Source organism: Ursus maritimus, unplaced genomic scaffold (assembly GCF_017311325.1).
Source record: "Ursus maritimus isolate PB19 unplaced genomic scaffold, ASM1731132v1 scaffold_34, whole genome shotgun sequence".
In the NCBI taxonomy this organism is placed as follows: Eukaryota; Metazoa; Chordata; class Mammalia; order Carnivora; family Ursidae; genus Ursus; species Ursus maritimus.
Window position 1 is genome coordinate 5,091,803 of NW_024426008.1, and position 16,134 is coordinate 5,107,936.

General features: G+C 46.2%; 1 protein-coding gene across 1 annotated transcript in view; it reads right to left on the bottom strand.

Annotated features, from left to right (window-relative positions):
* Positions 1-6,713: 6,713 nt before the first annotated feature.
* Positions 6,714-16,134, bottom strand: part of NTRK2 (neurotrophic receptor tyrosine kinase 2) — a 130,856-nt gene continuing 121,435 nt past the window's right edge. Inside the window, exon 12 of the mRNA XM_040620196.1 lies at positions 6,714-11,803. Within this exon, the coding sequence (XP_040476130.1) occupies positions 11,766-11,803 (38 nt within the window). The 3' untranslated portion in view covers positions 6,714-11,765. The remainder of the gene's footprint in view (positions 11,804-16,134) is intronic.

Here is a 16,134-nt window from a genome sequence, read left to right on the forward strand (position 1 = left end):
CCCCCCCCCACCTACCCACCTACTCCCACGTCACCTATCTGGTCTCTGCAGCCACTGGAGTTACCAGCCTAGGGTCGAGCACATGGTAAATACTCAGGGAAGTCTGTTGAATCTGAACAAGGCATCCTTTTTCTTGAAAACAATGTAACTGTGGGAGAGCAGGGGTGAAAACCGTGTCAGCGGATGCATAGCTCTGCCCCACTGTCAGCTCCGTCCTCTGACCTGGCAAGGGCTGGATGGTGGCCGCCACCAACACCCTCCTGAAAGCAAGGTGAACCAGCGATGAGCGCAGCCACGACAGGAAATTTGATGGGGAACACAAAAGGAAATGAAATAAAATCACTTGTGGTTTTAGTATGCAGGCGAGAAAAACAAAAAGAGGTCTTCGTTTCAGATGCTGTTTCATGTTGCCATAAATAAAAGGATGCCTACAGCTCAAAAAGGACACTTTGAACAGTTCAAAATGTGGACCTGCCCTGTCTTTGTACTTCTTACTTTTTTGTTTTTTTTAAACGGATGGTTATAGTTGAAGCCCTTTAAACCAGTGTAACTGGTAGTAAGTCATTTAGGGGAGCAAGGGTTCCCTTGAGCACTGGACCGCAGCCATCTAGCGGAGTGTCCAGGTCACTGTCAGATGGGTTGGCATGCTTTGCGGGGAGACGGCGAGCAACAACTATCAAGTCCATCGGTTATGTGGCGGTCAGACAAGATGGCGCCTATTGTCCAAGAGTGCCTTGCAGACCTTCAGCTTCGGGAGGCATAACTGACCAAGGGCCCCACGACATGCTGAAACCCATCTGTGCTCTGAAATCCATCCCCTCGCTTGCACATGGTCCATGCTCCCCGTGGGCTGCGTGCACCAAGGACTGGGTGTGGCACCGGATACCAAGGTAGACCCACCCTGGGAGCCAAGGAGCTCCTCTGATGGCCGACTTGGCTCCAAGATCCCCCAGCAGCCTTGACCATCCTTCTGTAAGGCGCATGGAGTCCGGGGGACTTGACCTCACCTCCCGCCCTCTTGTTCACGGGAGGCTTACTTACACCACAGCCTGATGCTCTCACCGCCTTCCCTAGCTCCTTCCCCATTTTGTCTCACTCAAGAGTTTCTCCTGATTAGAATCCTGGCAGCTTCCGTCCCATCTTGGCATCTGCTTCTCAGAGGACACGTTCTGCATTTGAAAATTCCTACTGCCTATATTCAGCAAAATCTGTCGACTCTACCCAATGATCGAGGCTCTCAACTTCTGTGTGGTTACACGAATCCGAAGAAGAAAGTACTTACAAAGAGAACTTAAAATGAGCAGGCTTTAAGGAGCCGGATAAGGAGTTAAGAGAAAGAGAAAAAGAAAAGGCAGGAAGAGGGGGAGGAAGGCTGAAGAAGGGGGAGACAAGTTTTTAGTTGTTCTTCCATTTTGACAATTTTCCATTAAGAAAATGGGCACGGAGTTCCCCTGAAACACAGCCCGTTCACACCTCCAGGAAGAACTCTCACAGGCGGTCTGTGTGACCCGTCCTGCTCCGGAATCCCAACTGTTCAACCGCCATTTGGGGATGGGACGTGTGGTCCCTTAGAGGATGGACGGCCGGGAAGCCCTTTGTGACCACGATGGAGACCACAAGGCTCTCGTTCTCAACCCCCCAAACCTCAACATCTCCGACTGTCATTTCGTGGAAAGGCAGGAAAAGAAAACACTGCCTATATGATATATGTACAATGTGCCTCATAACAAAGAAAAGACAGAACACAGGCACACACACACATACTCTCATACTCTGCTATGAGGGTTAATGTTAAAAGGAAACCTTCAGGCTGGTTATTTCATAATTCACAGCAAAATAGAAAAGAGAGACAAAATCAGCAGCATCGTTTATAAGCCCTGGAAAATGGAAGTTTCCAAGCTGTCATAAATAAGGATGGAAGCATTTGCCAAGTCAGAAATTTTGCCAAGTTTGAAATCCACTCAATCCTTACATCTTGGAGCTCAGAACAGAACACCAACCTTTTGGGATTTGTAATCATTTCTTCTCAGCGAAACTTCTTGCTATTTATAAGGAAGTAAAAACAAAAAGCAAAAAATACAATATGGAAAGTTTTTAAAAGGAGCTGGTTGGGAACATTACAGCATGGTGTGCACCGGGAAGGCAATAATGGTACAGATGGTGTATGTACTGGGATTAAATCCCTATTTAATCAAACAGGGCTTAAAGTATGCAACACTCTGTGTGTGTGTGTGTGTGTGTGTGTGTGAGAGAGAGAGAGAGAGAGAGAGAAAGAATTGTGTCTTTCCTTGCTGGTACCTCTATCTCTCTCTGCCACACACACACATACACACACACACACACACACACACACACACACACACAATCTCTCTCCTGTGCAAATACTCCACCCAACTGATTCTAAATTTTTAATGTGTGAAAATTAAAGAGAGGTCAAAGCATATTTCCGTGTGTGGTTTGGCTTGGGAAAGGGAACTAGAGAAAAAGAAGAGAATAATAATTTTAAAAAAGAGAGAAAAGNNAAAGAGAAAATAGGTAAGAAAAGTGGAGATACTTTTCACCAATTTATACTGGATAAAGAAGAATCAGAGCCACTAGAATGAAGAGCAGAGGCCTGATGGGTAGCTCAGAGTCCGTAGCTGTGGGGTCCCCCAAGAGGCAAAGGGAAAAACCACCAGCCTCAGAGCAGCAGGGCCAGAAGCATGGATTTTATAGGCAGATGGATCTGATTTGTGTGACTTTGGGCAAGTTACTTAACTTTCTAAGTCTTTGTTTTCTTATGCGTAAAGTATGGATAATCGCGGCATCAATATTATAGATATTACCATCAGACCACAGCCCATGAGGCCAAAGATGGCGTCTGTTCCTCTTATTGTGGTATTTCCCAGTGCTCGGCTCACTGTCTGACCTATAATTGACACAAAAAATATTTACTGGATTTTGAATAGACCTGACGTAAGATGAAACAAGATAATGAAGAGTTTAGTATATGTCTCAGTTGGGGTCATGTCAAGGAAAAAGAACTCACCACAAACGGTTTAAATGGGAGATGTAGGAACGCTGTGGAGAGGAACGGGCAGGTTAGAGGGACAAAGAAGAAACAGTGAGGCACTGGAGACTGACCGCAGTGGGAAGCCTTTCCCCTCCGCTACAATCGAGGGGAACAGATGGAGAAGAGGAGAAAAGGTGGAGTCTGCTTGCAGGACCGTGCCTGCGCAGGGATGAGCCCTGTCAGGGATGAAGCTCCACGCATGGGAAGGGGGCAGGCATCTGCCGACCCCTCTCCTCCACCCGACACCTGCTAGTCACTGGGCTGGTCCAACGCGCCGGGGAGCCAGCACACCACCACCCCAGAAGTAGCACATTCAACCATGTGTAGTGAAGGAGGGTGAGTCTGAGTGCAGAGAGAACACCTGTCAAGGGCGCCATCTTTGCAAAGCATCCTAAATGTGCAATCTCTTAGTTCACGTAAAAACCGAGAACATTCCCCCCCCAGAGATGAAACAGTGCTGGTGACTCTACTTCCCATCCCGGCTCGAGTGTCTTTAGCGAAACTGCATGAACTTACCTGAAGCTGGGGCCTAATCCTTAAAGCAAGCAGCCATGGCCTGCATTTTTATTTAGCAATTCAGCAAGACTAAACACCATATGATGAGAATTATTAACAAGAAATGAAAGGGTGTCAAATACACGCAAAAGAGGCTTCTCCTTTCCTCTTGGGAAACACAGTCAATATTTTAAAAGGAGAGAGGGGGAGAATTTACTGTTCATTAGCTTGTGGTTGAGCAGAGATTTTGATTCAGTAAACGCAGGTCCCCAGCGTCTTGTGCTGTGTGACATGGGCCTTGACCGAATGACTGGGAGCTCAGCGCACACCCTTGGCAGTGTCTTTCAGTCACTGGCTGCCAGACGGGATCCTCGGGGACAGGAATGCCAACGTGACTGACTTACTCACGTGCTGCTCTGACTTGTTGTGTTTCCGAGGCAAGAAGCTGCTCGGGCCTTCTCCACCACCTTGTTCCAGTGTCTGGGTGGTCTACGCGGTGGCAGGAGGTGTCCTCAGACAAACCGTCCGGCCTCACCCTCCACCTCCACCCCCACCGAGGCGGCTTCCCTCGCCGGCACTGCCCAGAGAGTCAGGATTGCTCCCGACGAGCTGGAAGGACTCGGGTTCAAGAGCCATGAGAAAATCCATTTCCAGAACAATTGAAACCGACAAATCTGTCTTCAGTTACAATGGACTAAGCAAACATGCGCTGAGTCGTCATTAGCGAATCAGCAAGGAACCCATACCTGACGCGACTTCTGTGCTCCGTAAAGTAATATTTGGGAAGCACGTGCCGATTCACTACTTGTAAGCCGAGATTTGCAAGGGCTTTGGCCGCGGCACGTTTAAACCACCCCAGGAGGCTTCCTGGGGCGGCAGGTGCCTCCCCGGTGACAAAGCTGACCTCACAATTCTGCTTTTCTTCAGAGTTTGTCAATGGCGCGTGCCCCAGGCACCTCGCTGGCCTCACCCCAGTCCCAACCCTCAAGAGTCCCTGGGGGGTGGCTGTTTCAATCTCCAGCTATCCAGCCAGCCTGCTGGAGTTCGAATCCTGGTGTAACCTGGGCCATCTGCCTCAATCCCTCTGTTCCTCAGTTTACTAGCATTTAAAATGGGAGCAATATTAACATTGGCCAATTTTGAGAGGATCGCGAATTAATCCACGAAGCACTTAACACGGTACTGGCCATACAGTGAGAAACCAACACTGGGAACTAGTCCTGCCATTTAGATATTGTAGTCAATCCCATTGTAAAATGCATTAGAAAAGGTGGTGACAACAGCTAAAGAGCCTTAAATTAGGTGCTGGTCAGACTTCGGTACTACTTATTCAAAATGATTTAAGAAAAGCAAAGCCCCAATGACAAAATGTTTTTCAAGAAATGAGACCGCATTGCCTCAAGCACGAAGTAACCCCAGCAAGGCCGGTCACGCGTTACGTACCACAGCTACTACGAGAAACCACCTCAGGAAGCAGAAAAGAGTCATCTGGTGATTTGTAGCTCATTGCCTGCAAATACTTGTTTCTAAGGCTTGAGGGAACTTGAAACAAGTCTTTTCTTTCACACCATCTCTCAGCCAATTTGTTTATTTTTATTCGTAGCCAAAGATTTTCCAACGGATGATTTTAAAGTTAAAGATAATGTAGACCCCTCTCAAATGATCAAAAATTCTGAATTAATAAAGTGAGAAGAAAAGAAGGTAGGTCCTTTGGGGGCTATGACCTTCAACGCTTTTTCCTCCAGAATCCTCAAACTATAGAACATCATTTGAACTCACTGAACTACCATCATATAGGTCCGAACAAAGTTTACCCTCTTATTTTATCGAAATCGAACCTGAAAAGAATCCACGTGCAGGAATTGCCTGGGCAGGGTGACAGATCTAGGAGGGGAATCACTATAAATCCTGAGACAGCTTCACAGCCTGGACCACATCCAGAATGACCCAGTGAGTGAACTTCCCTTCCATGTGACTCCACTATTTGCACCCATACAGTCAGTCACCATATGGCCAAGACATAAAAATGAGTCTGTGAATCCAGGGCATTTACTGAGGGATACTCAAGCATGAGTGCACACCCAAGTCCTTCAAAGTATTTTATTAGCAACACCATGTGCCCCCCACAAGCAATCTTACTGAACGCTCATAAGAGCCCGGGGTAGGGGGTGGGGGTAGGTACTATTGATATTATTGTCATCTCATGAAGAATGGAGCCATGACATATCGTTCCCAAGGTCATTTAGCTTGTGAGTAAAACTGGGATTCCAACCTGCACAGTCTGGGTTCAGTGCCTACTGCCTCAAATTATTATGCAACCTCCGAATGGCCAATAAAACCTGTTTAGAAGGGCACTTCGAAAAAGCACAAGTCACCAGCACCAATCAGACTCTCAGAAGAGATCAGTATACTTGGGTCTATGAGACAACAGGTCACATTGGATTGGTTTTTCCAGTCCTTAGCCTTCAATTTGGTGCAAAACCCTTTCAAGTTTCACAGAAGGTCAAAGCAGGCTCAAATGAATTTGAGCTGGGGTCCTACAAACCTTGCTTTTTAGGTCCTATCCTAAAAGGAAAAGAATAAAAGAGGGACAACCCTGGAGGCAGACACAAGAGGACTGTGAAGTGTGGGTTCCAAGTTAACGGTTATGGTTTGACGGCATCCTGTCTCGATGTCTATTTGTCTCCCCGCCGCCCCCCCCCCCCATGAAAGCACAAGTCATAATATTCATTTGGCTACAAGTCACTTAGAATGGAGGGACAGAGCACTGAGTGTATCCTTTTGCTAGGACCTGGGTCATTCCAAGCTCTTAAAATACCAAAGGACTTTGTTTGTTTGTTTGTTTTTTAATTCCCTTAAATTTTTGTTTTCTAGGACTGCTTTGTAGCCAATGAAAAATATCCAATGCAAGAATCAGTTAACAATAAATGTATCTGAATTCCCAATGTTGGGAATTTTAAAAGTCCCTTTTAGGGGAGAGAAGATGTATTCCAGGATCTATCATGGGTTTGGGACTCCCCCCAAACCCTCAGTGGTGTTTCTCACCCTCTTCCTTCTGACACCTTTCGTCTTCAGCACCACCAATGCCACAGAGAGTGATGGTATGTGTTTGAGGAAGGGAGGGGAGGTATACAGGGCCCTACACAGAATGCAAGACACATGGAGATGAATTATAAAACTTTATTGGCTTGTTAAAAAAATGAATGAATTCAGCAAGTACATTTATGGTCTATCCACATCGTTAAAACAGCACTTAAAAATAAAATAAAAATGATTATCCATTATTTACAGGAAACGTGAAAAAAATGACTTTAAAACCTGGAACATTATGGGGGAAAACAGGACATGCTTATGATTCACAGACTGCCTATGGATTACAGCAAATGGATTTGAACAGGAAGTGAATGAAATCCAAGGATTTGTCTTTCTCTGGAATCTCTTGCTAGTTTTTTCTTTTTTCCTTTTTTTTTTGTCCTTTTCAGGTGTATTGAGGTGTAATTAACCAATAAATTTGTAAGATAAAGAGTACGACGTGACAATTTGATCCACCTAAACCTTGTGAGCAGTATCTCTTCCTTTTGTATTTTTGATTATGCTCCATTCATAAATGGAAAAATAAAGGGGGTGAAAATCTCCGTTCTTTCCTTTGCTTCTCAGGCATGTTTTTCCCGTGAAAACTAAGACACAGTCAATAGCACCCCATCTTGCGTGCTCACTAATGACCATCCCAAAACTCCAATGCAGCATTGGCCTTAAGGAAACCCAGAGTGATCTCACCGTCAGAATCAGATGCCTGGGGGGTTCCCTCGTCCCTGACGACTGAAGCAAGGGAACGGACTAACCCGAGTGGAAAGCCGCCTTCTGTGACAGCTGTGCTCGTGTCACTCTGTGGGTTGGGAGTTCTGTTCACCTAATTCCGTCTGGCAGCACCCTGCCGAAAATTATATTCTTGCCCTGTCCGGGAGAGTCCTTAACCTTCCCAGGTGCCCTGGAATAAATTTGACATGGACCGAGGGCTCTGCAGATGTGTGAACACAGCAGAACACACTTAATGAAATGGCGGCCTCTCCCCGAGTTTCCGTGGAGTCCAGTCTGCGGGACCCCAGGGGCCCCCCTGACCTTGGCTAGACAGGAAGGGCACAGCCCATGTGGCTGGCCACAGCCCCCCTGTGAAGGCCCCGGATCATGTGAGTCCTGTCTCTGCGGTGGCTCTCCCTCAGCATCCGGTCTGGACAAGGCAAGGTGAAAAGAGCATTTACTGCTGTGTGGGGGGATTAGATGAAAACCAAGGAGGAGTGCTAGACAGAAAGGACCAGAACAATGCAAGAGTGCAGCATTCGCTCCACGGTGGCATGAGAGAGGTTAGTTCAGGCTCCGTTCCTGTTTGGTCCTATTTTGCAATGAACAGCAACAGCAAAAGTGTGTGCAAAGCAACCAAGCAAGCAAACGAAAACAAACCTCCTGTTTGTCGTGGGGTCAGTTTAGATTGCTAGTGAGAGAGGGAGTAAAGTCAGGGACTTCAAGCAGATCGAGAGAAAAGGAGAGAGGGAGCGGGCACGCCTCCATCACGCACGCTCCGGGCGCCTGGCAGAGCGCTCAATTCCTGCCTTGTTCTCCTGGAGCTGTTTGCTCCTCGACCTGCCCGACAACCACGGCCTCTGCTCTGTCTGGGGGGAGCCTCGAGCCCTAACCACTCTGGGTGTCCTTCAGAAGAGTGGGAAGCAGAGGCCAACCCCCTCTGCACCCTGTGTGGCGGGGTGGGGCTGAGACTATTGCCTTCTTGCCGGTGCCCCCTACTTTTGGAAAGAACACTCGATGGGTCAAAATGAAATGAGTCTGGGCTGGGAGACCAGGATTGAACACCCAGGAATTTCTCTCATCGGGAAATGCACCTTCCTTGGCCTCAAACCAGTGTCTCTGGGGATGCCAGTGGGAGTTCCTCGGTCTGTCTCAGCGGCCTCAGAGGGTCTCCGCAGGATCCCATTCAAGATACAGGGCCTGAACCACACGTCTTGAGGTGGCAAGCCTGCTTTCCACCCACCAGTGGCTGCACCGGTACGTCAAGGACCCATGAAGGGGCCAGAGTGCTCTCCCATGGAACCTGGCTACCCCCAAGTGGGCCAGGCGCAAGGGACACTGGTGAGAGGAAGGCCATGTCAGACAAAACAGGAGGAAGGACTTGCTAAGCTTGTCTCCCGCCACTCAGAAGTGGGGCCAGTCGGGAACGAGGGAGAACACTGCCGCAAGACAGTCCCAGGCAGGGGCACAGAGCCAAGGCCCCAGCGAGTGGAAGTCACAGGAGAGCCCCAAAGGTAAGGGACATGCGGCAGATCCCGGGGGCACCAAAGTCCGTGGCAAAAAAGCTCTCAATGGCCATGCCGGAAAGTGCGTTTGCAAAGGAAAGATAGTAGGAAACAGAGAACAATGATGTTGCTTTAAGACAAAAGTAACAAACTGGCAGCCCACAGACATGTTTTGTTGGCCTATATAATGTTTTAAAAATAACCAAGCCAACTTTTTAAAAATAGGGACATTTCACATTTAAAAAAAAAAAAAATCCAGGTTTCAAGTTTCTCTTAAAGAATCAGAAGATTTGGGAAACTGGGGCCCCATTCCCGGGAGGCAGGAGTTGGCTCTGCAGGGCTGGGTGTCTGCGCGCCCAGCGCACGCCCTTTACAAAGGGCACCTGCCTGACACCGAAACGCCAGGTCCTGGATGGGGGGCAACGGACTTGATTTCAGCAAAACTGCTGCCTGTCCTTTTCAAATGCTGAAAAAAATACATGCTACGTGTCATTAGGAAGCTGTAAAAAGATGTCTTGTAGGGGACATAAAAAAAGCAGAGGATGAAAGAGGGTGGTCTAGAGGATAGAAATGAGAAGATATGTCACTGACTGTGGTCTTCGGGGATTAAAGAAAAATGAAAAGCAAGGAACACAAGAACCATATGAAACAATTTTCTAATAGCCTGCTGTTTTCATCGTTCCCTAGGAGATGTCAACTGCTCTTTGATATATTAAATTGCCTTATCTGTCCACTTCTCTCCATTTTAAAACAAAAATCTACCCTGCAAGTCTTCTAGCTATTGAGTACTAATATTCTTTCTTTTTTTTTTTTTTTCCTTTTGGGTCTGGGAAACGTATAAAATAGTTCTTAGACAATTCATTGCCTTTTTCTGGTTCCATGGAATAAAGTATAAAAGGTTTAAAAAAAAACAAACCTGCACTGAATGGCTGATATTTAAGAATGCTTGGGGTACTGATAGCCTCGGCTCTCAGTATGAATTTCCTTTTCCTTTCAGGGCTCAAGATTTCTCTAATTAGCTGGCCTCTTTGTAAATCAACAACTTTGGGAAAGATCAAAATCTAGCAGTGACAGCAACTGTCATTTAGCAGTGAGCAAGAAAATGGGAATTCAGGGAATATTCAGACCCCCCCGCCACACCAAGGGCCAGCTGCTCTCCCACTCAAATGTGTCTTTGGAAAGCAAACGTTTGAGAACAAGTGGCCTGTGTATGCTTCAGAGACACCGCCCCTCTCTGAGGCAGGGGTATGAAGCCGCCAAGTTCCATGCTGTAATCCATAGGACCCTGTGAAGTGTCTGTATCAAGCAATAACATAGTCAGTGGCTAATGTAAAAGATACAGTATAAAATAGTCATCACGGATAATCCTTTTATACCAAGTGGTGCCTGAATGGATCCTGGTTTATTAAGATTAATGCCTCGGTTACACAGGATGCAAAACAATGTTTCCAAACATGTTGGACTAGTTAAAAATCTATAAATCCTTAAAGCTGAACTGCAAAACTCGAGTAACTATTTCCAAAAAAGAAAAAGAATTTTTTTCAAACGTCAGTAAGTTTCCAATCCAGCCATGGCGTCTATGAGCAGGCCTTCACTGTCAGAGCTGATCGTGCTTTGAAGCGAAATGCCCGGGCCTGGCTCCGCCATCTCCCTCACGAGAAAAGTGTGAAGTGAGGTGGGGCGAGGGCAGCCGAACCTGTCTGCAGGACAGGGATCCTGCCTGGCACAGGCTGAGCAAAGCCGACAAAGGTCACGACAAGGGCCAAGCGAGTGAAACAGGTGTCCTCGACAGGACTAAGGCAGGGACTCGGCTTCTCTAGCCCCCAGGCTACCCTCTCGGCAATGAGCTTGGACCTGATAAAGCGCATACTCATTACCTCTGTGCTGCTGGGGTCAGGAAGAGCCTTCCTGCCCATGAAAACCAGCAGTAGTGTACTATGTAGTAGGGGACTATCCTTCTTAGAATATGGTCTCCTGCTCCCAGCAGGCCAGCCATTCTGCCCGCAGACCTTTTCAGAGTAGAAAAGCTGCAGTTCTGTCATGGGAACAGCATGAGATACTGCGGCCTTCTCACTAGGAAACTTCTAAAAAGCAGGTGGATCGCAGGGGGCAAGTAAAAGGACATGCACGCCATATGTGTCTATTTCACTCTTGCAGTTATTCTGAAACTGACTACGCCTAACCTAAATCTATAGCCCCCGACCACAGAGCTGCTTTTATTTTTCGCTTGCTAACAAACTTTAGAAAAATCATTAGTGTTGATTGCATGACTCTGGACCTTTATCGCCAGTGAAAGAGAAAACCTCTCAGTGGCCTCACCAAGGCCCCACAGCGATGCCCTTAACTTTCTCAGTCGCTGTGTTGTAGATGGAAAAGAGAGACTTTCTGAATTCAGTCTTTGTTAAACATCAACAGAAAACAATGCTTTATAAACTACGCGTTACGTGGAGATTAGGCTGTTTAGTGTGTTCTTCTACCTGTCCCTAAATTTAGATTTTTTTTTTTTTAACTCTGTAGTTCACCTTTAATGAACAGAAACAGTAAGAATCAATACATTTCCAGTACGGTCAAAGAGCACTCCTTTCAGAAGAGAAGCGTAATCCAATGGAATCCCATTTCAATTTCGTATTTGAACAATTGCGAGAACAAAAAGGGAAGCGTTAATTGAAGGTGTTTTCTTGAGTGTTTGCTTAGCAGCCTGGAAGCTGCCTCTGCAGCAGTACTCCCCAAACACAGCTCACGACAGCCGCAGGCTTCACACAGGACCTCCTGCAAACACCACCCACATCTACCAGAAACCCAGCTAAGCGGCACCTCCCGGGAGAAGCCAACGCCCGTCCCAAGAGTCCAGCTTACAAGGCAGCATCAACCAACAAGCACCACAGCCCCCTTCTCTGTCTTTTCCTTTATCTCAGCTACCCATCCAGTGGGATCTTATGAAACAAAACAAAACCTAAAAGAAACACAAAATAAAACATAAGTCATGCTCAAAACAAAAATCAATGAAAATTAACATACAAGCATAATCACTTTTAAAAAGAACATAATAAGTAATCAAAATTAAGACACAACATGGAATATGCGTTAAAACATAAAGGAATAATCACAGAACACAAATTGGGAGAAAGACGTGCATCTCGTTGTCAAGCCACTTAGTTTTAAACTTCAAACTGATTTTACGTGGCCCGGAAAATACAGGAAAGGCGTGCAAAGGATTTCTGCACGTAGTTCCTTGCAACAACAATCTCAGATGTTAGCATCTTCATTTAAGGAGGAGAAATCTGTGCACAATATAGATGAGCCCTGGAGAACTTTTATGTACAGCGAAGAAAAAACAGAACTCAACAGCAAATATCAACCCGAATCCTGATTTTCTTTCCCCACTTAATTTCATCAAATTATTTCTAAAATAACGGATTCATTACTCAGCAACCAGATTGGAGAACTGGCTAGCTTTAACTGTGAAATACTGGACCACACAGAGATTTAGATTCTTTTCCAGGAATCCTAATATTAAATAATTAATTGCCTACATTCATTTATGTATCAGACCACGGACACGACATGCACACATAGATAGATGGAATATCTATTATATAACATATGTAGCATACAACATGTGGTATATTGCCTGTATATATATTGCATATGTAAGACATATAGTATATGTATATATTATATATGTAATATATAATACTGAATATTAATTAATCCTACAAACGTTAATTGAGCAGTGACCAAATAGCAGACACTACAGTAGATGATACGACAATAAAGAAAACAGAGCTCCTTGACCTCAGAGACTTAACTGTCCCACAGATGGAGAAAGATGAGTACATCACCTGCACAATAAATAACAGCTAATCTTCTAAGCTCTTTGTCCAAATTATCCCTCTTCAGTTCACAATAAAATTATCCCTCTTCAGTTCACAATAACCCTATGAGGTACTTTCTATTATTGCACCCACTTTCCTGGTGAGAAAACTGAGGCCCTGTGAGCAAAGCAGCTTGCTGGAGGTCCAACCAGTGTGGGCGGGAGCTCAGATTCTGACCCAGGAGTACAAGCTCTGTACTCCTGCGGCCACCCTGCCCTGTCACTGCAGGGAGCACGAGATCCCTCCAACTTCACTAGGAAAACCCAGCGAGAACAGGGGAGATTCATTACATATAATTGTGTGCGTGTAATCTGCACGAAGCTTCATCAGATCCCTGAGTGACAAAATCGATGACGTCATGGTAGAAACCCCCAAGACATGTTCAAGTTCAGCTTCGGAAGACTCTGGATCTTCCTCAACCTGGCGTCTGGTCTGCAAGCGCTGGTGTCATCTGCCTCCAGAGCTGTAATTACCACCACCAATCTGTATCATCATTTACAACAACACTAGAAGAGTCTACAGAGCTTAATTTCCATGGCTCTTCTCTCTCCCGCCCTTCCAAGTCTCAGGAAAAGCACTCGGTCCGGACGCCAAACATCACTTATGGATTTAATCACCCACAGAGCACTGAACGTGCAGGAGGCACACGGTGGTGCCGATATGAAGACTCCCTCCCCTTCCTGACTCCAGTCTCTTTTCTCAAAGTTCAGCCTCCAGGCGGGCGTAAGCCAGAGTGCACTATGACCGTAGAACAAGCTTGCCAAAGTACCTAACCAAACACCTTGAGGTTCTAAGAGGGTGGGTCTCAAATTCCTTCCCACTGAAACAATAGGATTAACATTAGGATATCCAGTTTGCCAATAAAAACAGGAGGAATGGGGTGATACAAATAGAAGACATCATTCCCAAACCAAAAGACTGGTTGATTCAATATACCGCTCTCTCTGCACCTTCGATTTTGAAAAGCATTTGATTTCGAAATACTAACAATACCAGAACAGATTAAACTGTTAAAGTGAGCCTTACTTCCTTCCAATGGGTTTATGGCACAGGAACTCTTCAGAGTTCACTCATGTCAGCGTGTTTATAGCAGGCCCCAAGCCACCCTTCCTTTGCTCCGATTTGCCATTTTCCTCCCCTTGAGGCCCACCCAAGCTCGTTCCTACAGTTTGGGAAATAATTTGCTTTGCTCTCTGGGCTGCCGTTCACTCAGGCTGCAACTGCACCTCCTTAAACGGATGTCAAGTGTCCCTCTTCAACCTCCTTCTGCTTTGCCTTTTGTGATGCATCCTTCTGCAGGAATCGTACCTCAGCGCCACACACCCACGCCACGAGGGGAGTAAAGCCAAGCAGAATAACACACACGACGTCTTCCTTGTGAGGCAAAGCCAGGCTGTTGCTGTGATAAGCCATGTGCCGTGTCTGCATTCAAACTGCTACTACCTCTATCCTCTGCCTCCAGGAAGGCAAGTCAGACTCCTCTCCGATGCACTTGATCTTCACAAACGGTTGGCGCACTAAAGACACGCTGCCACCAGAGAGTGAAAAACCAGTCTGATTTCAAGACTTGCCTCTTTTATAAGGAAACGTACCTGGTGCTTCATCTTTCTAAGGAGTTGATAGTAAAATTTAATCAGGGCCCCAATTTACTGCCCAGGACCTCTTGAATCTGCCCACTCATGTTACAGGAAACTCAAGAAAGGGGCCACAAAATGCTATCAAACAATAGATCATTATTTTCCCCTAGTGAGGGGGAAAGTTTTTAGACCACAACAAATGGCTGAACATCTTGTGGGTTTAGCAGCCAAACGAGCTGTCTAGCTTCTGAGCCTGAAATATAGATATTTTGACAATGTGACATTCTGAAGGATTTGCAGCATTCCGATGGTGCATGGTAGTTATCGTGAGAACGGCTCTTTTATCAAAAAAAAAAAAAAAAAGAAAGAAAGAAAGAAAAAAAGAAAGAAAACTTGAGAGAAACTTTGCCACTGCTGCTTGCACCAGCTAATCTAAATAAGAACAAGGATAAAGCAGGTGCTGGCAGAAATGGGATGTAAAGTCGAAAGCAGAGAGAAACCCAGGATGTGTCCTAAAACTCCATCTTGCTGATTTCGGATCTGCTCATGGACCTCTTCAAAGGGATGGACGGGGCGGGGGAGGTGAAGGTCAGCCAAGCACTGTGCTTTCTTTACCACTGGCTTCCGATCCATTGAGATTTATTTACATTCAAACGTGCACACATTTCCCTCTGATAACTCAGAAGCAATCAGCCATAAAATGGCAAGGATCTGCAGTACATTTAAATTAGCAGCAATTTATCTGGAGCAAAAAGGAAAACTGCTGAGTGGAAAGGAAGCGAAAGGAACGGAAGAAAGATGCAGCTGTTTGTCTAAAAAAGCAAAGCTTATCTCATTTGGAGAATTCAAGTAGCGAACTGCCAACTTGGGCGTCCGCGTGGCATGGTGCCACTTTAGAGACCGGAGGGTGGCCAGGGTGCCAGTATAGCAGCTCACCTTCATCAGAGAGCAAAGCAAAGAATTCTTGAACCTTCTGGAAAATGTCTACTAGGTAAATATCAAAGGATAAATTCCTATGTTCTCATGACAGTAGGTGCCTAGAACCCAGCGGGTGCAAAGAGCTTTCCATTGCCCTTTAGGCTTGAGCTGGGTGCAATCCTGCTTTATTTCAGCACTGGGGCTTAAACACCCATTGTCCTAATTTGACACTTGTGGAGCATCTAATATACGTTGGTTGTTACGCCAACTACCCCTTGCCATTTGCCTTTTCTATTTCATAGGTGACTCACTTGACCCACATGGCCAATGTGATGTGTCCAAGTCACCCAAGAATGGAATGAGACAGCCGAAACCAAAACGCAGAATCTCTGGGCCGTCAGCCTCTCTTTGACAGTGGTATCATCTGTGCACCTGGAGCAGAAATGTCCCCCCACGTAAGCCAGGTCCCGGTGCTTCCTTCTCCGAGCTCATTCCAGAAGTGGCTTCACCATCCTTCAGACTCCTCTTTCCCTTCCCAAGGATGTGCTCTGTCCACATGCCATCTCTTGCCCTACGATCCCCTTCCACCCAGCAAGCTCTCCTTATAGGAGCCTTGACCATTCTTGAAGGTCCACGCAAAAGCCATTTCTACGAGCATTCAATTCCATTCATTCACACAGCCTTTGTTTGCACCTTTTTAAACTTGTATTTCTTTTCTGTGTACTTCCCCGCATCCCGGACTATAGGCTGCGGGAGGGCAGAGAGAGCACGTCTAGCCATCCTCTGTGCCAACAATGCCTTGCACAATACCAAGGGCTGAATGCATTTTGAGTTTCAGAATAGTGATGTCTAAACTTTGAGTCCTATTGAAGGACTTTGATGTACTCGGTAACAGAACGAAAATGGAGGGGAGT